The sequence below is a fragment of the Hippoglossus hippoglossus genome, chromosome 5, assembly GCF_009819705.1.
Source record: "Hippoglossus hippoglossus isolate fHipHip1 chromosome 5, fHipHip1.pri, whole genome shotgun sequence".
Classification (NCBI taxonomy): Eukaryota; Metazoa; Chordata; class Actinopteri; order Pleuronectiformes; family Pleuronectidae; genus Hippoglossus; species Hippoglossus hippoglossus.
The window spans coordinates 12,603,726-12,625,825 of record NC_047155.1 but is presented as its reverse complement, the minus strand read 5'-3'; the positions used below and the strand labels follow the sequence as shown (position 1 = coordinate 12,625,825).

Sequence of the window (22,100 nt, the reverse complement as noted above, 5' to 3'; positions counted from 1 at the left end):
TTGATCCAGGAATCCAACTCAACATACCCCAAACAGACGTGTGAATGCCTAAAAACAGTGTGCAGCTTTGTGCTCCTATTTTACATTCTGTAAATCCCCCACATCCCTGAAGCATAATTCAACATGGGAGCGACACAAGCATCATAAAGTTAAGGGAGACATATACGAGGGACAATGTGTCTTTTCTGCCCCAGTAAGTGAATTGGCGATTGTCCATTTAAAGGACAAAACAAATCACATGACAATAAACAAACCGTTCAATCATGCTCCGTTTATAACAAAGTTGTAACTGCGTAAAAAACTAGTGACGTATCTCATCTTCTTCCTGTGATATCAGCAGCAGTAGGTCACGATGTCAGAGCAACACAGAACACAGTGACATTGAGCTTCTTTCCAACATGTGTCAAGGACGCAGGGACTTTTATAAGTTGCAGTCACATTGTGTTTAATGGGGCATCCACAGGTGGTCATACAGCAGCAAGGTCACTCATTGGATTTGAATGGGAATCTAAAATTGTGCAGGTCATACCATCCTCATATGTTTTTAGCCTTGCTTCAATAGAGGGAATCTATTTTCAGGTGTTTAAATACAGGAGAAACAGGAAGCTGGGGACAGAGAGCGAAGTTGACTCTGGTAATATTTGATGACTCCTTTGGTGCTTTGAGATGCGTCGGCTCCACCGTGTCTTCCTCTTCTGAGCTGCAAGCTGCCACACAAATCATCATGTTGACTTATGTAACGGCCTATTCCAGTATACTGCTGTGGAGAGCAACACAAGCATGTTTCCAGCAGGTTGCGGTAGCCGTTCAAAAATACAACACATCAACCAGATGTTTTAATAACCTGGTGACATTCGGTGGTTTTATAGTTTCTTATTTTAGAAAATAAAACTAAACGTGTGAACCAATTTCTCACCATCTCACTTGTGTGTGTGTGTGTGTGTGTGTGTGTGTGTGTGTGTGTGTGTGTGTGTGTGTGTGTGTGTGTGTGTGTGTGTGTGTGTGTGTGTGTGTGTGTGTGTGTGTGTGTGTGTGTGTGTGTGTGTGTGTGTGTGTGTGTGTGTGTGTGTGTGTGTGTGTGTGTGTTGTGTCTCGTGTCTCTGAGTCGGTGTTTGAAATACTGAGCTCATGGAAGTAAACCTTTCTCCAAACAGTTTGTGGTACATGAATGGAAACTACCTGGTGATCATGGTCTCTGCCAGTATCATCCTGCCCCTGGCTTTAATGAAGCAACTCGGTGAGTAACACAACATCTGTCTCTTATCATCTGCCTCAGTATTTGTTTATTGAGTATTTGTCTCCATCCAACACAAAAGACTATTAATCTGTTGTAACTGATGTCAATGAGGGATTAAACATTTCTATTTTAGATTTATTTCATCTTCTCAAGCTGCAATCCAGGCCCAGAGATCTACGGGAAACCATTTTTGCGGTTAAAAGAGTTTACAAGTGAAGATATGACTTAATTAAACAAAATTAAGATATTTTAGGCCCTTTTTAATTTGACAATAGCCCAACAGAAACAACGCAGCTCTGCCAATACAGTCCTAATTTTTGTAACCGCTCAAATTTTTGCTCCAGGGACACACTTCCTGTCTCCAAAACATTAAGAGACTACTAGTCAGTGATGTCATTTCACTTCACAGTCCCTCAGGAACATTTTCAGTCTTTGCTCAAATTTTATTGTGTATCTCTGACCAACTTTTAGACCTTTAATTAAATTATTCTATTTTGGCTCTCGTCCACTGTTTTTTTCATGCATGTTTCTTTTCAAGACAGTGTTTCTATCTTGAAGATTTCATTGTTAAGAAGATGTTTTCTTTTGACCTTGAGCCAACCTACAGTACATAGGGACATTTTGATGGAGCAGATGCCTGGAAATCAGGCAATTAGTGTGTTTTTATCCCACCACAGGCAGCAGGAAGCAGCAGGGGCCCAATTACACATCTTCTGTCCTGAGATGATCACGCCCTGTATCCCAGTCTGAGCTGCTCGCTTCAAAGTCAAATAAACAGGCTCTCTCTGATCTCATTGTGCTGTGAGGTCGTCCACAGGGCCAATTTTGTGGGTGTTATTGCAGAAGCCGTGTTTATAGAACAGTCGGCAATCCTCTTACCGTAAACTTTGTAGAACTTCTTGTGTAACGAACAAAGTTTCCACAGCTCCAAACAGTACATGCAATCAAAAAGGATCAGTTTGTTTTAAGGAGATGTGTCAGTGACGGCCTTGTCGTCTGTATTTTCAGGTTACCTTGGCTACACCAGTGGATTTTCTCTCAGCTGTATGGTGTTCTTTCTCACTGCGGTAAGTCGGTGCATCTCACATACTGGAGATTCATCACAGTGACTCCTCACAAGAAGCCTCGTGGGCTCTGGCATGTCACCTTGGCACGTCACCTTGGCACATACGCTTCCCGCTTTCCCACTCTTGCCTCTTTCCCACACTCGTCTCTATTTCCAGTGGCATGTGGTCCTGTTTGATAAGGCGAATATAAGAGCTGCTTACAGACATCAAAGGTCGAGTGTAAAACCTCGGAGGCTGGGACTCGCTAATCTGATGTGAAATGGCCTTTTCTTCCCCCTTCGAGCTTGTCGCCAATGGTTGAGAGCTCTCGTTTACTGACTCTGACACTTCCCCTCATCCTCACATCTTTTCTCAGCTTTCCTCCTCATTATTATCCTTCTCTCTGCAGGTTATCTATAAGAAGTTTCAGATTCCCTGCCCGTTCGAGGAGTACTCAGCCAACAGCACTGCTGCCCACCTCACCATGAACGTCTCAAGCCACGGCCACGAGTACACCAATGGTGTTGTTCACGCAGACAATGACGACGCCCACTGCTCCCCACGCATGTTCACCATGAACTCTCAGGTAGGCGGCTGACGTCTGAAAATACACTTTGCATATATGACTTGTTTTTTGTACATCGAGTTCTGCAGGTGTCCTCAGTCTGAGTTTGCACACTTATTTTGGGAGGCTCCTAAACTGTCATCTGTTTACGTGTCTCTTCACAGACGGCATACACCATCCCCATCTTGGCTTTCGCCTTTGTTTGCCACCCTGAGGTCCTGCCCATTTACACCGAGCTCCACAAGTGAGTCATCCCTCTGTAACCTGCAATATTTGATAACGCGTCAGTGCAGAATGTGGCCTCCACATGACTTTCACCTCCTCTGATTTCAGTCCAACAAAGAAGAGGATGCAGAGGGTGTCCAACATCTCCATCTTAGTCATGTACACCATGTACTTTCTAGCAGCTCTCTTTGGCTACCTGACCTTTTACGGTGAGAACAGCCGTCCTTTGCACCTCTTTAGGACCTTGTGTTTATCAGTAGATGAAAACAAATGAAATGCTCAAATCAAATCACTTGTTTGACCACTTTTTCTTATTGTCAAATGATATACAAGAGATGCTTTTTGGAAAAGATAACACATATCTAGCTGGTTTCCTCATCTTGCAATGTTTAAATTTACACCATCATTAGTAGCAAATATTTCTATTTCACTCACAAACCTTTTTTATAAAATTTCTATATACAGAGACATGTCTCACACTCAAAACCATGTAAGAAAATCTAAAATACGTAGGGCCTGTAAGAAAAACATGGCATTGATTGTGTCACGAGGGGGCGCTGTTGTCTGATTCGTCTCTAATTTGTAATTTTAACTGATAAGACACAGTTTCACAAACACGTCTTAAATTTTACTGCAATATTTTGCAGTGAGTACAAAAGCAGCAAAAAGATAAAATATTTTATCAAGATTTTCACAAGAGAAAATGATCTTTACATTAGTTTTCTCTTGAATAAAATTCCCTATTTTAGTAGTATTAGTATTCGGATACCTTAATATTCATGTTAGTATTTGTCTGTTTTAACGAAAAGTCATTGACTGAGCTTTGCAGAGAATTTACTTTTCTACTTTTTCCTTCACTACACACAGATCCAAAGCTCCCTCTTGTGGTGACTCTTTGTTATAACGATATGGTCCTGAAGGTATCACTGTTTGACTTTTGAATGCAACATAATAAACATTTCTTCTCCTTATATTCCTGCAGGCAAAGTGGAGCCAGAGCTCCTGCACACCTACAGCCGCATCGATCCTTACGACACTTTAATCCTGTGCGTGCGTGTGGCCGTCCTCACTGCCGTCACACTGACCGTCCCCATTGTGTTGTTCCCTGTAAGTGTGTTGTTGAGTTTGTTCCCTGCAGTGCTCGGCGGACAGTTTACTGTGGCATCATGTGATCATTTCAACTTTTCCTCTGTCCTCAGGTGCGTAGAGCCATCCAGCACATGCTGTTCCCCACCAAGGCTTTCAACTGGCTGCGTCACACTGCCATCGCTGTCGTTCTGCTCACCGTCATCAACATGCTGGTGATATTTGCCCCAAACATTCTGGGCATCTTCGGCTTCATTGGTTAGTATAAAACTGGACATTTCTAGAGCCAGAAAATTCAAATGATATTGAAAATAAGTGATGACCTTCTCCCGCAGCCTGGTCCATTATCATTAGCTCCTCCAGTTAACGTCTCGACTAATGTTTTTACTCTCGAAAAACCTAAATAACAAAACAGCATTTCACGTTTTCTATAAATCTCATCTCAACCACTTATTGGACCATAGGTTCCGTTCTACACACGCGTGATTATTGGTTACTTATTCGGTCTCTGTTTACAGACTGAAGTCTCCTGTTTGACATGGCAGTGTCTTTCAGCCTTTCTAGTTCCTGGCATACAAAAAAAACTCCCATTAAAAGCAAAACAAAAAAACGTGACTCGTGCATGTTTGCTCACGGACAAATTGGCGGCCTGAGTCAATATTATTGTCGTGCTCGGTCCTTAGATCGGAGGCCATGTTTCACAGGTCAGAGGTGAAAGTTGAAAACATTTAAGTATAAGCTTCGCCAGGGACACCTACAAAGCAACGGTTTCTGCCCTGACAAACACGCGGAGGCATTTTAAGTACACACGTGGGAGTACGTACGGGGTGTACTTTAAATACACATAACGGGAGCAAACAAATACAGCTCACACAGTCAGGTGATGCACTATACGGAGCTGTTTGCAGCAACCTTTGTACTGTATTGAAAGGCTATAATACTAAACTCTGAATGAAAATGAATGCCAGTCATGGAAAAATACCGAAAAATGAATATTCCTGAAGAAATCAACATACAATAATTCAATAGCTACTTAAAAGCAGCCATTATTATTTTTTACAAACTTGGCAACACTACAAGTCTACATCTTTTCCTCTGTTGATGAATCATTTTTAAATTTTACAGTGTTTATTTAGTACCACTAAATTTATCTGTAGACAAATAATACAGTTTGATAATGATTTCCTGTCACATTGGATATATATATATATGTCCATGACATATATTTGTCCATGACTGAGCCTTAATTATGGTAACTTACATTTACTATGTACATTTTTATACTTAGAACTCCATTTATGACATTTTCCATGATCATACAGTTTCAGTTAATCATTGTGGATTATGCTCGAGAATGTAACATCTACTTAAGTAAAGCTGTTCAAATGGATTCTCAGTTCTATCACTACATTCACTAAGTCTGTGTATAATGTTTGATCTTTGACCGCTCCTCCCTCGTCGTGTTTCCAGGTGCCACGTCGGCTCCCTGCCTCATTTTCATCTTCCCCGCCGTTTTCTACATCCGCATCGTCCCCAAAGAAGACGAACCCATGAACTCCACTCCTAAGATACTGGTGAGGCATTGAACGCTCTGTCGTGTCGTCTTGAACAATTCATTTAACTTGGTGATGCAGACCTTTTGTTTACTTTGGTGTATTTCAAACAGCGAAGATCTTGATAATGAATCTTCTCTGACACTTCCCTCATTCTCAGGCTGCCTGCTTTGCTGCTCTGGGCGTCTCCTTCATGGTGATGAGTCTGAGCTTTATAATCATCGACTGGACGATGGGGAGCAGCCATGCCGCAGGAGGCCACTAGGGGCTGCTTCAGTGTGTGTGGGCTCAGCAAACAGGGGGATAAAAGAACTGGTCAATGTAAAAACGGAGCACTATCACCTCAGTGGGAACACACTACAGTGCTGGCCAGCCGGGGGTTTGTAACAGTAAACAAACGTACAGTATCGAATGTGGGTTGGAATCACATTTGGATTGACCAAGTTGAATTAACCCTTTGACACTTATCCGAACAAAATCCTCTCATAACATTGTTCAATAATTCAATTTAACGCAGTGCAATGGTGATAATGTAATTTATATGAATAATCAGGAACAAACAGGGTCTATCAGTTTTTTTAAAACCATCATCTGTTTGTGTGACAAAGTCCTCACCCTCGATGGAGAAATGGTCCTTTCCTGTTGCTTCCTCTTTATTCACACACAAACGGCCGCAGCGGGTACTGTATAGAAGAAAGTTGCTGTGATTGTGTTTGAGGCTGGAGACAGGAAGAAGTCGAGATGCACACAACAGATGACTAAATAACTCGCCAGTTATTTTTACACAAAGTATTTTTTACAAGACGCACAAAACGGGACTCACCCTGAACCATTAGCACTCTGAACTGTAATATAACACAACACAAGTGCTTTAAAGCCTTAAAGTGGGGGCGACATTTCATTTTCATGATCTGTCAAATCCCAGAGGTCTTCTTATTATTATCATTATAATTATACAGTTTAAACTTTTATTTCTAATTAATAAATTAGCAGTATTTTTAACCAACACAGATGCCTTTCAATATTTGGGACAACACAGTAAAAACAGAAATGTATATTTATTTAGCTACTGTCAGTGTTTTTAATTTCAGATATTTAACTACTGTATATGAAGAAGTTAATTTTGTTTTAGCTAACAGCACAGTATATAGTTAATGGAAGGTGTTACAGGCTGACGATACTTGTTACAATATGAATAGATTGATTTGAGAATCCTTTATAGATTTTTAGCACATATGCCAAACTGTGACATTAAATATGAACCAAGCACAGTTCAAGTTTACCCCGACAGTTCACTTTTCATTCTAGCTCATGAGCCTATTTTATTCTTGATTATATTCACCTTTATATTCCCATTAAGTCCTTAGCCTACATTCAGAATACGATATCCTGATAAGTGCTTCATATTCTGTATCTACACGTTCCAATACATTGTGAAAGTTTTATGCTAGAAAATATGGTTGTTTTTTAAATTTGACCCCACCTTAAATCAAACTCTGTGGGTTTGTACCATGCCTGGCCAAGCAACATGAATTTATCAAAAATAAACCCACTGGTGGGTCTAGTAGAGTTCATCAAGCTAATTTCTTTTTTAATTTGAAGATGTATTAAACCTGTTGTAGTTCTGCCGTGACGTCTTTGCTGTACTGGTTTGTAGTATTTTGATTTGTTTTCACACTTGATGAATATTTAGACTTGAAGTTAAAGTTTTGCATGTTGTAATGTCCAGTCCGTCCTCTAGTTGACACAGTGAACTACACAGTGAGTGACTTTCCGTCCCACGTTGTCATAGATGTTATTGTAATACTGTACAATTGGCATCTTAAAGTGAAGTGGATTGGAGTCCCAATCTGTGCTATAGTTACCATAGTGTTATATTAGTATTTTGAAGCCCTTCTTAAATGTAATGTTAAAACATTACTGTAGTGATGTTCCGTCAGCGATGACACTTTCAATTCAAGGTGGATTTAGGGATGTGGACGATCACTTCCAGACTGAGAAATTGGGGGTTAACTTTTGACAGAATACCAATTATAGAATAGAAATATATACACAAATTTATATGTTAACAAAACAATGCAACATTTTGAGCTTTTGAACTCAGAGAAATGACAAATACTTGGTGCTTGTAGCCAAAGATGGTTTTATATTGTAACACGTGGCTCTCAAGCTTCAGAAAAGTCCAGTGTAAATCATCACTTCTCTCGTTTTATTTATGTATCCTTCTATTGTTTGTGTTGTTTAAGGATTTCTGATTCCCGATCGAAGTGTTTTTAAAGGACAAGTTTTGAACAGCAGGAGAAATATTTAGTGCACGTATCAACCTCGGGTCCCTTGCTTTTCCATGTGTATTTTCCATGGCTGCTGTGGTGTAAGCTACATGAAGGGTTACTTTTGTCATGTTTAGTGATTTCTTCACTGTAAGTGATCATGCCAAAATAACAACTGACTATCTACTGCTTTGAAATGCCTTTAACTTTGGAACAGATCCCACAGTTTAAATAACAGACACACTATATCAAATATGCATATTTCCTGTAATCAAATCTCTGTGCTATTTTATTATAGTCTGTTATTCTAGATGTAAATCCATGAAATGACACAACTATAAGTAAATACTAAGATATATGGAATTCTGGTGAATAAGATGTGGCTTTATATGAATGATGTACATAAATCTAAACCTTTTATATTTGTGATGCATATTTACAGTAGCTTGTAAAGTGTAAATAGAAGGGACAGTTTTAGTTTGGCAATAAAATAATTGTAGATGTTTTAACATGGTCTCATCATTTACCCTTTACTGAAAGTATTTTTTTTAAAGCAACACCTATCTCAGGTAACTGTAATGATAACAGATATCACAATTAAATGGCCTCAGTTTATGACTGGCATTGACATTTTTTGTGTTTCAACTTTTCAGAAATTTTACTTGTAAATATGCAAAGTAGGTCACTTCTTAGTAAATATGTGCTAATTTATATAATTTCTAGAAATATGAACATTAGAAAAAAGATTTACAATTCTTGTTTTATCTTGTTCACATAGAAGCCAAAGTTTTTTTCTGGTAATGTCACATTACAAATTAGAATATACTGTCAACAGTGTGTAAAAATTCACATTTGATGTGTTTTTATGAATAAAATGTACTTTATCAGGCTGTGAATTATACATGAATATAAACCTCTTTAAAAACATTCAGGATATTGAAGTGGAAAGTCTGGTAAGTGCTACTAAAGTGATCATTTTTGAAAACGGCCTTTTGGCCTTTCATAATTGAAATTTACAAATAAAAACAGAGTGAAGTAACGATGTTTTCTTTCCACAAGTCTGAAAGAAAACATTGTCTAGAAACTAATCAAACAAAAATGTCAAAATTCACCACTGACCAGTGCATGAAAAGTGTCTTAGTGTTAGTTTAATTAACAAACCAGCTATTTGGGTTTGTTCTCTGTGTTAATAATTGGATTTTATTACTTTGAATAATATACGTTTGGTCATTGTTGCAAATACACTAGTTTCACCCCCAAACACACACAGAGACATTTACTTTAGTGCATAGTTGAAAATAAGAGTTGGTCTCTATCGGATCAATGTTTTTATCTGTCATGGCTAAACTGTGTTTATAAAAAAACACTGAGCCTGAATTGTAGGTCATCATGATCCCTGACTCTGACATTGTTGTGTCAACACACGGCTGGGTTTCACTGTAACAAAGAGAAAATATCTCATTCAGATTTGTTTATAGTCAAAACATTAAGCAATCCATGTTGAATTTCTAACAGCCCAGCTAATCGAATCTGAAATTTACTGCTAGGCTGTTTAACAACCCAAACAAGAACAAATGAACAGAATGTACCAGACTGTAGAAGAAGAAAGAAACTTGCTGCAGAGATGAGTGAGCAACAATTAAACGGTACATGAGAGCTGGATTAGGTAAAGATAATACGCTTTGTATTGATGAGTGCATTGGATGAGGCCCTATTTATTTATTTTCATTTCTTTTGGCTTAATGAGGGTGGAAAACTTGCTTGGGGAAAAAGGCTGAGACTGAATTGTAAAACTTGACTTTTCTAATGATACTTTATCATTAAAACAATAGGAATAGATCACAATCCTTTTTTCTCTATGTATTTTAAGGTGGCAATGACAATTACTATCACTGTTGATTTTACTGTTCTTTTTTAAAAATTTTCCAAATATGTTTTAAATATGTTTAATTTTGCTTCCACCAACTCTTTTTCGTTATATGCCATTTTCACATTTGAATCATTGTTTTAATTGCCTGCTATTATATTGTGTGCTCCATTTCTAATGAAAGCTGCTATATAAATATATTGTACAGTTATTATTATCATTATGTAGCTCCAGTAACTGGGAACAGAGGAAAGACGAGTCCATTAGGAGGCGCTGTCCAACAACTCTTCAGTCGGAGTAATTCTGTGCCAAGATGTTTCATAAAGATCTTCATCATATTTAACAGCTCGTCCCTCATCTTTACAAACACAGAGCTGCTCCTGCACAGCTCCTCCAGCTCCTCAGTCTGCCTCCGTCCGCTCAACACTGGGGATCACGGTCCTGACTCCTGACACATGCGGGGGAACGGTGCGGGCACCGCGGCCACTGCAGTCTGCTGCGCACCGCGCACCGCGCTCCTCGCCTCCACTCACGCATCACCGGCTCCCGCCCTCTAATTGGTGCCACGGCCGCTCACCTGCTTTAATTGGACCGTCGCGACGAGTCGTCCGAGTGACGTGGACGAGACTCGGCCGCTGCTCGCAGTTCGTCCCGGGGATTCATCTGATGATCAGCTTGGAGTGACCAGTGACACGGGAGCTGCTGCAGTCTCTGGTGCGTGTGCGCGCGTGTGTGTGTGTGTGTGGATGCAGGACAGACATGGATCAGCACTAACAGCCTGACTCTGTGTTGTGTAAAACAACACGATAGGGATGCGTCTGTGAGGCTCTGCTTGGAAAGGCGAGAGCAGCGGGGACATTGACTTTTGACGCGCGGGCACAAACTCCGGAATCGGCTGCTTTCCTGCTGGAAGCTGACGCTGCTCCATTGATATTCTTGGCATCGCCCGGCACAGCTGAGACCGTTTGCACTGAAGCCTCGTTCTGTCTCGTTTTGCCTGCACGAGTGGTCGCTGCGCCCCTGCGTCTCGAGCCATGGGCTGCACGGTGAGCGCCGAGGATAAGGCAGCCGCGGAGAGGTCAAAGATGATTGACAAGAACCTGCGAGAAGACGGAGAGAAGGCAGCCAGAGAGGTGAAACTGCTTCTATTGGGTAGGTCACAGCTGGACACCGCAAATACATCCATTCATGTATAAAACCATGCACCTGATTCTACATGTAACTTGATCTGATAGGGAACCAAGCAGCTCAATGTGATGAGGTCATAGGTCAAAGTATGATAAAGCTAAATAATATAACATTTTCTGTGGAGCTTTGAATTATTTAAGGAATAAACTAAGCATCAGAAACATGGTTATCAAACCACATCACTAATCCTCAATAGGCAAGACAAGTTGATTTATAGCACCATGCGGACACAAGGAAATTCTAAGTTCTTAGAAATGCATCAAGGATATTAAGAAGACATTAAAATAGCATTCAAAAGATATTAAAAACAGAAATGAATCACATTAGCTGTGATGTACAGACACTTTTATGTTTCCCAGTGTATCAGCCCGTAACCATGTCATTAATTAGCCAACACACACGGGTCTATAAACTTGGAGATAAGTCAGATACCATCATGTCAACATGTTGCCTCAGCTTCTCAGAGCTCGGCGTACTGGCCTCCTGCCCAGGAAACTCAAATTCACTGCATCAAACCTGTGGAGACGGACCAACCATTAACAGGCTCACACTTAAACACACAGAGTCTCATCTCACTGCAGCAACAAGCCCTGTTTGACATCGTTGTTAAAAAAACATTTTTTATGAAATTGAGTAAAATTGTGTCTTTCAATCTTTGACACTCAAACACACAACTTCCCACTCAGAACCAATTTCACACTTCCCTCCTCATCCAAATCTGCTGCATGTGTTTGCCATCATCTTGTTCTTGATTTGTCTTTCTTACATGCTCGACTGACTGGAACTACAATATGAAACCAAGGAGTGTGTGTGTGTGCTCTTGTACGTCTATCTTTGTGAGGACCACAACCTACGGAGTGAGGACATTTTGGGAAAGTGAGGACTTTTTGGCCGGTCCTTACTTTGTGACCCCCCTTTAATGGACTGTTTGGGGGTTAAGACTTGGTTTTAGGGTTAGGGTTAGAATTAGGTTTAGGTTAGGTTAAGGGTTAGGGTTAGGCATTTAGTTTGGATGGTTAGGGTAAGGGGCTAGGTAATGCATTATGCCAATGAGTGTCCTCACTAAGAAGCTGTACAAACGTGTGTGTGGTTTGTTGGAGGTGGGTGTGGGGTTGGATCTGTGTCATCTTGCTGTGACAAGCTGTTAACAGAGGACACAATCGGCTAAGTGTCGGAGAGCTGCAGGTTGGCACAGGTTGAGTTTTGGCAACATGGAGTCAGAAAGATTCACTTGGTAATTATCAGCCTTGGAGGGACTCTCACAGTGTCATGGCCTTAAATGTACCCTTCAATCAAACAGTGCTTTAAAAAGAAATGATTCAGAACAGCTGATGGGGAAATCAAGCAGTGATTGTTCATGTGAAGATGAAAAGCTCCTGGTGTCACTGTTGCATCTCATTAAATACAGACATGTCTTTATTTACACAGCAGCAACAATCATGCGTTGGTCAAACCCTGTAACATCTCGATGACTGATCTGACCTCACACACCTTTTAGATGAGCTGTGTGTCTTTGTGTGTGTGATGTCAACACAGTGGAGCTGTTGCCACTGACAGAAAAAGAAATACATAATTTATAGAATATAGGAAAAAGAGAAGTGGAAGTGGAGGTACAGGTATTTCTGATGAAGCTACTTTGTGCACCCATGCTTTCCCCACTATGTCAAACCAAAATGTCTCCTTGTTTAACATTGTTTGTTATCCAGCAGAATGAATGGGACTTCTTCTTTACCGAAATAGATGCAACAACCGTGTTAAATAACTAACTAACGTCGGGCGGCTGTGGCTCACAAACCAGATGGTCGGCAGTTTGATCACGGCCCCAATTTGCCCCTGTGGTTGATGTGTGATAGAGAAAGTGTTGTGTGTCAATGTGTGTGTGAAAAGTGGCTACATAAATACAGACCATCTTTGTTATCATTAATGAGTCTGTGGATTATTGAAATGACCATTTTAATATTCATAATATATCCACACATATTCTGTTTACTATAGACAACTATGGGAATCAGATAGAATATGATATGATAAATATAAATATGATTAATCCATTATCAAAATAAACTATTTTGATAATGGTTTTTTTTTTTTAGTCCATTGATAAATTGTTGTATCTCTAATATGGATTCATGTTATAAATTCCTGTTGTCCACATCAATGATTCTGAGTGAGGATGCACTAATTAAAATACTTCTTTAAGTTTGAGTAATACTAATATGCATACGTTGGTATCTTATAATATAGATCAGTGAATCTTATTGGTAATTAAATACATTTTCCATTAATATCTGTATTATATTTCAACAATATCCCTTGATGCTCAGTAAATCATATCACTTGCAGCAAGAAAACTAATGATGAGGAGAACACGTGTTAATGACTCATATTTTTTGAACATATATTTATCTTGGGTCTCATCCAGTATTTACTGTAAATCAAGGAAATTACATTAAAGATATGTAAATCAACTCATCTCATCACAATGCACACTGTTTCTCCTCGGTCTTGATTTCATGGTTCGACTTCAGTCCCAAATCCAACAGCTATTAATTATTAAAGTGATTTGACATCTTGAATGAGTTCGTTGATATGATTTAAATCTGTCTTTGTTTATGAGCAGAACCAAATCACCTTATAGCTGAAAGTTCGAGTGTCTGTTCCAAAAAAACAACAAAAAATCAATAATGATACAAGAGTCAGTGTGATTTGTTTCCGAGTGCTAACAACACACGGTCTGATGCCTCTCTAGGCAACATAAATATTTGACAAGCTGTGCAGAGGAATTATACGACACAGAATTTGACAAAGCATGGGGGGCTGTGGAGTCTCTCTTGGCCGGGTGCCTTTACTTCCTGTAAGGTTGTGGTGACTCCAACCAAACCAAGCTGGGATCAAGCCTCTCGATCGCAGCGGTTTTGGACTCCAGTATATTGAGTTTCATTTAGTCTTTTCTTAAGATTTTTGGATAAACTCACAGTTTACTAACATCACATAATCACTCTGGTGTTTACTCTCCATCATGATATCGTATCAGTCCTCAGGGACAGAGAATAACAAACACAATCACTAAATGATCTTAAGATGACAACAACCTCCGGCTGGATCCGAGGGGCCGTGTGCCGACATCACCCAGAACACAAGGGAGGCTGCTGCTTGTTGACATTTGGCTTTAAGGTTGAGCCGAGGACATTATGGTCGTGTTTGTTTTGTTTGTGTACGAGAAGATACCAACTGGTTGATGGCTCCAGTGGAGCATGAGAGGGTGCATCACAATGTTTTAATGGCTTTGTAGCATTCGGCCAATGTTCGAGTTCTCAACTAATAAGACTTATGTGTTCAATGTTACCCACAGGTGATTCACGAAAAACTGCTTGTGTTAGTCCGAGTGAGGACCGGGGACGAACAGTCAGAGTTGATGAACATTTTGTTGAGTTGTGTCATAAATAGGTTACACACATGAAACCATAGTTGAGCATGAGAAAATCAAACTTGACAGGTCTGTAAAAAACTCCCGACTGCTCTCACTGTTGTGAGAAAACACTGATTTCACTACGTTGCACCATACTCCAGGGCTCTCTGTGTAACCGAACAACCATATAGCACGTCTTCATCTGTGTCAGAACCGGTAACAAAAACCCATGTTGCATAAGTCTCTGACGTAACATCTCAGAAAGTTATGATCATCAGTGCTCGACATATTTACCTGTTGATTAGTCTTTTTTATTTATCAGTATTCCCCAGATGTTTATGTTTAATATTGATTATATGAAGTTGTAAATTGCCAACTCATGGGTCCGGGCACGAGCATCTGCAGAGTTGGAGCCCACGAAGGCCTAACTGCTGCTGCTGAAGCTTTTTCTCATTTGAAACTGTTGACAGAGATTTTATTGCATAAATCAAACTGACATAGTAGAAGTAGAAAGGACTAAAAGTATTGGATTGTTAAAAGAAGTTGGGATCAGTAACTGTAGGTGCATCCATCCCTTAACAAAAACAATCTATGCTGACCTTTGTGTATTGGGGTTTCCGGAGGAGGAAATCAGCTTGTCTAGCTTCTGCATGTTCATATTACTGAGTGTATTGCAGTGGAAACAATATTCTGCAGAACAATCACCGACTTAAGTGCAGAAAGAAATTTCATCCCTCACAAAACTGCACAATGATCTTTTTGCCCCGAGTAGTGAATGTGGAGATGTTGCAGTTTAGTCCTGGATTACTATCAGTCACTGTACAGAAGCAATATGTGATCATAAATATCATTTCATACAAAATTGTTTCTTAAATTAAGGTGTAAAATATATCCAAGTTCATTTTAAATGTTACAATAATGTAATTTGAGCAGGTGCAGAGCCAAACTGTGGTTATATTTAGCTACTGTAATTATTATCTTCACTGACGTCTAGTTACTATGATGTCATTAAAGTTAATCAAAGGGGAATTTTACATTTAAAAGTATCTTAACAAACAGGAAGGATACTGGCCTTTCTTAGAACCAGTTTCACAGAGAATATACTTCCCCCCCCTCCCTAAAGCCTCGTAAAATCTGCCTGAACTGCAGTTCATCTCTAATTCCCCACCCCGAGCAGACGATGATAATAATAGTGCTTCACAGACATGACTTCATTCTTGTGACAGGGAGGAGGACTCAGGGTGAGACTGTCCATCGAGAGACGACAACCTCACAACTAGCCACAGTGTGAGAGAATCCACTTATTTACTGTGTGTCACGTCTCTGGTGAATACCACTAAGATGCATTTGCACTTATTTGCTGAACTAGCACGAAATAGATCCTCGCTGCAGCCACAGCTAAGGTGCAAGATCTACATTTTGTAGCTAACCCTTTACACATGGTGATAGTTGTTCCTTGTAAGGAAAATGAATAAAATGAATTTTTTTGGTAAGAGCATAGAGAAGTGAATATCAGAGGTGATTTAAGTTTTTTTCTTATTGAGGCTGTTTGGCTCAGGGTGTCAGTAGACTAATGGGGTAGGGTCCATCTTCCTGGTCTTGTGTGTGTGAGCCTTATTTTGGATATGTGAATGACCAAATAAGTGTCTATATGAAGTGGTGTGTACATGTGTCTGTTTTGGTTGTTACAGGCCTATAGAGGGAAGTGGGTTCTGAATATTTCCTGAGGCATGATGGTGGTTGATGAGATCCTGTAAGAGTGTTAACTTTGGTATTTGTGGAAGTGAGAGTGCGGCTCGGATTCTTGCTCACGTGTTTACAGTACATGTGGAAATCCATCAGCCTCCCAAAGACATTTGGGAGGATAATGAAAAGAACATTTTTCCAATTTACAGTTTTATTGTTCCATTTTGAAAATGAATGAAAGACTGTTGCATATAGAGCCATTTAGATTGGTGTATATTTTACATTAGATATTACATTTGTTTGCCCCTGCTGACCTTGGGTCTTTGGAGCCTGTAACTCCCAGCATGCATTAGGTTAAAGCCAGGAAATATCCCTGGGTAGTCTACAGATAATTGGCTGTGGTTCAAGTCCACACCATGCACCAAACCTAAGCAGGCTTTCTGTAAGTTATGTGCACCGGTCTCAACCAATATGCATACTTCCATTTGTTATTGTCCAGTAATGAAAAATAATTGTGTAACTTCGTATCCTAGTAAAAAAAAATGCAATGCAATTCATGGTGTAGAATATTTGTTGTATAATCATACTGGAGCGTGTGTTTAGAAAGATGTTGATAATGAAAATCTCTATTTTTGAAATGTTGCCCGTGGTGCAGTTTCTTCAGAGGTTTGCTGTTTTCTACCTATTAATTGTACAGCGCTGGATTGTGTTTATAAAAGAGCCAGAATCAGGATCTCGCCCTCAGGTCTTTTTACGTGACTTTGAAGTCATTTACAAAATGTTCCACATTTTCGGTTGCTGCAGTAAGAGGGGATGTATTTGCTGACTTTGTGATAGCTGCATTCCTTGAAGTTTTAGTAGATATTTTTAGTTTTAGTTTAATTAAATTACTGGTTTATCACGTCTCACAAAAGCATATGCAAAACACCAGTCGGCTCCAAAGTCCAGTCTCCGACCTCGTCCATGTTTGGTGCAGATGACAAACCTGATCCTTCCCTCTCTTTCATTTTCCTATCATATTTCCAATATTAGCCCCATTCATTATTTAGGCCTCTTTTTTTCTATTCCTCCTCCTTTCTTTTCACACCTCAACATCTCCTGCACAGTAGGTGGAGAGAGCAAAATGGCCTCAGCGAGCAAGTCTCACACTCATCACCGCAGTACCTGTGTCATCATCAATCCATTCACATTAGTCACACTTAATCTGATTAAAGGCTGAGAGTGACAATGAGGCAAAGGATGAGAAAAAGAGTTAATCGAGAGAATAAAAGAGAAAAATGAACAAGACCGAATCAAATTTTATTATTTAAGATTCGCTTTTATAATTTAGTCTCATTAAAGATATTTTGACAGCACTGATGAATAAATCAACAATTTCAAACGTCTAAGCTTGATCCAGGCTGTTTTCAGACAGACATGTAAATCTGCACAAACTTTCCTATACCAGGTATGTTGGTCTGGAGGAAGACGAGTGACTGGGCTAATATATTACCATCATCGATCAGGCACACGCTCCTAATATGCTCCATGATATCATTAAGGTAGAAACCTAATATGTCAAATTCCCATTTTCTGCAGCAGCAGACTCAAATGAAAAGTGGTGGATCTTAGTCAAGTCACATTCATTTATACAGCACAACAGAATTTGGCCCAAAGTTCTTTACGATCCCAGCAAATGAACAGCAAATACGATCATAGATCAAAAGCACAACTAGTGCGATGATAGAATCAAAATAAATCAAATGCTGAACGGATTAAAATGCAGTTTAAAACATCAAAACTAGATGAAATAGAATACAATCAAATGAAAATACAATCACATTGTCTGGGTCTTTGCAGAGAGCAACCCAAATCAAAGATTTACTCATAGTGAGAAAAATCCATGTTGAAATAAGCTGCTAAAGTTTTCACTCTCTTGTTAAAATAAAAACGTTTTAATAATGTATCTTTATGTAAATCCTATCGTAGAGGAATTTAAAGAAATAAAACATATACAAATTTACCATTTTGAAAATATACCTGCATATTAATGTTAATTATTATTACAGTAACAATTGTATTATTAAAATTGCCCTGAAGTGAGGATTACGTCAATTTAAATCTCTGCACTGGTCTGGGGACAGGGACAAAAACTGTCTGATGCAAAGTCATGCAAAGGTCTGAACCAACACTCCCCTGTCAGCAGTTTGGAGAAGCAATCAGTCTCCATTACCTGCATCACTGCAGTATGAAAGATCACTCATTGATTTGGCTCCTAGTTGATTACTGCCATAGCTGTCAACCCCTCCACATACATCCATACCTTCATAAATTCATACAGTTTGATCACTTACATATCCGAGCACTGAGCAAAGAACACAACATATACTTGTTGTAAGGAGAGTTATAGGGTGGAGATAATGAAGCCAGGTTTGAAGTCAGGTTAATGATTATAAGTCATAATCACAGTTTATTGTTTAGCTTCACATGTTTACTTTACATACTAAACTAGACCGAACTTGTTCAAGATGTAAGGAAACCCCTCAAGATCCCCCTTTTTAAAATCAGAACAAACCAGGATCATGAAGAACCCCTATTGAGGGCTCTATCTTTGAGGGCTCACTATGGTTCAAATAAAAGGCAAATGATTAGAAGATTCCTGAGATGAGATTTGCCTGTCACATATGAAGAACGCAGCAGGAGATTGTCCGAGTCAGACACGTTCACAACAACAGGAAAGTGTCTGGAACATTCAGATGAGGGGTGGTGTCTGGGTAGAGCAGGAGGCAGGACATGACGTACAGTATGTGGCCGCATCCTTCGGAGGCTGCATTTTAAGGCCGATTGCATCACAGCAGCACAACTAGACCGTCCCAATTCAAAGGCTCCTCTAAATGCGGCCGACAAATGTGTCCTTACATCCCCGAGGAACGGAGGATCCACCAGGTGGATTCATCCTGGTCCAACGTATCCCATGATTCTTTGCACTTCTGTGATTAACTGTTTTTCAAAGAGGTAAGGGCGGCAAAAAGCAAGGCAAAAACCTCAGAATGTTTTTTCAACTGGAGAACTTTTGCGTCCATAGCTCTGTTGCTTGGTGATGGCCATAAGGGCGAGACAAGCTGGGGATGCAACGTGAAGACCAGACACATTTTGGTCTATGTGGCCCATGAAGGATGCAGCCAACATCGGCTGCGTAGACCCTCCGAAGGATGCAGCCCCTGAATTGAGACGCAGGAATGGACTCACTCTGACGTACTTTTTTCTTTTGAAGCTGGCAGGAAAAACTCTGGAGAATGTCAGGAGCAACTGACGTCTTTCAGAGTCAGTGGTATAGCTTCTACATTAGTTTCCAGGATGGTAACACAATAATGAGACAGCTGAAGATGTGACATGTGCTGTAGGAGCAGCACCTACATTTCCAGGAGCATCACTGTACTTGTGAGTTTGTGTCATCAGCAGAAACACTGGTAGCACCTTCATCTCGGAGCCACTGTGCTGGTGATATTTCTGGTTTAAGACACAATCTGTTAACTTGACTACATTTATTCTGAACCAGTGGATAAACTGGATTTCTCTCTTGTCTTGTTTTAAGAATTATACGTTTGTGCATTTGCTTTAGAGAGACCTCAGACAGGGAACGTGTCATTATGGGTATATTGAGGACACTGAGTCTTTGGTGATTGAAGTTGAAATAGTTTGGCTTAGCAGACAAAGATGAACCATTCTAGTCCACTCTGCCTGGTTGCCATGGTTACGAGATGCACTGAATACATTTTTAAATCCCTTTTTCAATCTGCAGAAACCGCAGAAACCAAAATACTTCATCTTATTGTGATTTACATCACATATAAATGTGAAAGAAGCTGATACTTACTGCTGAAAATATAAAAAAAGTTAAGAGGAAACACAGTAATATCTTGGCTTCTGTCAAAACAAATTCAAATAAAGGTTTTTGTAGCTGGACTTGAGAGAAATGAAAAGACCAAATTACAAAATTACTTCTCACCTGAAGAGAACGTCCAGCTGTTTTCCTAGTGATTTAAAGTTACATTTTACCAAGTAGAAAACGATTAATCCCACAGCTCCTACCTCTGAATGTGTTTCTCTCTTTTGAAGATTATAAAGATAAAAATGAGGAGTGAAAGAGACGGTCAGGCCTGTGTCAATTGCAAATGTCAAATATAACTATAGTGGAACATCCTTACTTCTCGCTCTCTCCGTCTCTCTTTCTCTCTCATGATAGATATAAGAATAAAACCGCCATTGCACTTCGTTGCTCTAATTATTGAATAGTTCACGTGGCACCTGATGTGGTTGGACTCAGTATGAATAAATGTGCTATTAATTTGGCTCCAACTCAAAACTGGCCACTGCAAAACATGTGAACGTCACTCAACCTGAGACGGAAGTGTAAGTATCGAAAAATATGTTATTCATTTCCTCTGTTATTTATTTTCTTATTGTCTTTTACTCTTGTCGTTTAGTGAAGTCAGACTTAACACTAATCCTTAACAATAGTCCTCAGATGAGATTTAATACACACTGCATCAGGGACAAGTTATAGGTGATAAAGTCAAAGTAATACAGCACCAGTACAGCCCCCATGCTGCCTGAATAAATCAAGTTAATATTAGCATACTGATGGCCTCAATTTCTCACTGTATGGAATGTGTCTCATCATTTTTCACAGCATGAGAGAGATGTGAAAATTAAGTGGTGACAAGATGTGCTGAGTGAATAAATTAAACAAACTGGATGTCTTGTAAAACTTGTACAGTAGATTTGAATAGAAGAATATCAATCAGCATGATGGTGTCAGGTTTCTTTTTATATCCCCTGTGCAAGATAAACAAGAAGCTACCGTCAGCAGCAGGTTAGCTTAGCACAGTAACTGGAATAGATAATCTCTTTCCCTCTGCTTTTACGCTCTGCTAATATATCGGGTTGCTGGTGGAACAGAAACAGGTATAGGAGTTGTATCGATCTTCTCATCTAACTCGTGGCAAGAAAGTGAACAAGCCGAAAGCAGCAGACTGAAGAAACCATTAGTCAATGAATCCTTTAGTCAATCATTAATTTATGACTATTTTAGGGATTAGATAATGAAGAACTGGAAAATGTCATACAGGAATATAAAGTGGTTACAGCTCCTTTTAATGTGTGGATATCCTCCATTTTCCTGCTGTATTATAATTTCTACATCATCAAACTAAAAAGGCCTAGTTATTAAGGAGTGTGGCACGTAAACATGTTTAATATTTTTTACTTATGCTTAAAATGCCACGTGGTAATCTTAAAAAAAATCTTTGAATCCAATATTATTTAAAGCATCTTTTTTGTCACTGTCTAGGTACAATGAAATTTAGTGTGGGCAGCAAGCCGTTATGGCTAATTAGGTAACGCATACGGATTACGACTATATATTAAAGGATAAACCGTGAAATAGAAGCTACAGGATTATTTGAATAGGATAGAAAAATGTGTATAGGCTACAAGGAATTGAATTGGAGGTAATCATTGTGGTCATGTTGCTAAGTGACATTATCTTGAGCTTCCTGTGACTTGCAGTGTTTTGTATACTCCATTATTCCTTGTTTTTATTGGACACATTCATGCAATGAATCATGCCTGTCGACTTCGAAAGTGGAAAAATAAATCACAGTGTAAATAGATCATTAGTAGAACAGTGTTTGTGAATGTGACACGTGCAATAAATAAAGAAGAAAATTCCCACTATATTTCCAATAAAACTGCCAAAACCCAACAAGGGGATATGATCTGCACAGTTTATGACTGTGTACAATTTGGTGAATAGAATAAAACCCCAGATTAAAATGATTTAAATTTGGTTTCATAGAGGGGTCATCTATTCTCAGCCACTGTACACAACAAAATAGGACTAGAAACCTACAACTACTACAAATGTGTATTTGAGATAATGATGATTCAGAAAGGTTCCAATGTTTTTGACGTATCTTAGAGAATA

At 39.4% G+C, this 22,100-nt stretch overlaps 2 protein-coding genes across 3 annotated transcripts in view; both read left to right on the top strand.

Annotated features, from left to right (window-relative positions):
• The window catches only part of slc38a3b (solute carrier family 38 member 3b), a 29,244-nt gene extending 20,753 nt beyond the window's left edge, over positions 1 to 8,491 (top strand). For both annotated transcript variants that reach the window (XM_034584534.1, XM_034584533.1), the window contains 9 exons: positions 1,155 to 1,237; positions 2,246 to 2,304; positions 2,693 to 2,869; positions 3,013 to 3,092; positions 3,182 to 3,282; positions 4,056 to 4,180; positions 4,273 to 4,417; positions 5,630 to 5,733; positions 5,873 to 8,491. In XM_034584534.1, the coding sequence (XP_034440425.1) occupies positions 1,155 to 1,237; positions 2,246 to 2,304; positions 2,693 to 2,869; positions 3,013 to 3,092; positions 3,182 to 3,282; positions 4,056 to 4,180; positions 4,273 to 4,417; positions 5,630 to 5,733; positions 5,873 to 5,977 (979 nt within the window). In that variant the 3' untranslated portion in view covers positions 5,978 to 8,491. The remainder of the gene's footprint in view (positions 1 to 1,154; positions 1,238 to 2,245; positions 2,305 to 2,692; positions 2,870 to 3,012; positions 3,093 to 3,181; positions 3,283 to 4,055; positions 4,181 to 4,272; positions 4,418 to 5,629; positions 5,734 to 5,872) is intronic.
• Positions 8,492 to 10,186: 1,695 nt separating this feature from the next.
• The window catches only part of LOC117761501 (guanine nucleotide-binding protein G(i) subunit alpha-2), a 38,514-nt gene continuing 26,600 nt past the window's right edge, over positions 10,187 to 22,100 (top strand). The window contains exon 1 of the mRNA XM_034585451.1: positions 10,187 to 11,001. Coding sequence (XP_034441342.1) covers positions 10,884 to 11,001 — 118 coding nt within the window. The 5' untranslated portion in view covers positions 10,187 to 10,883. The remainder of the gene's footprint in view (positions 11,002 to 22,100) is intronic.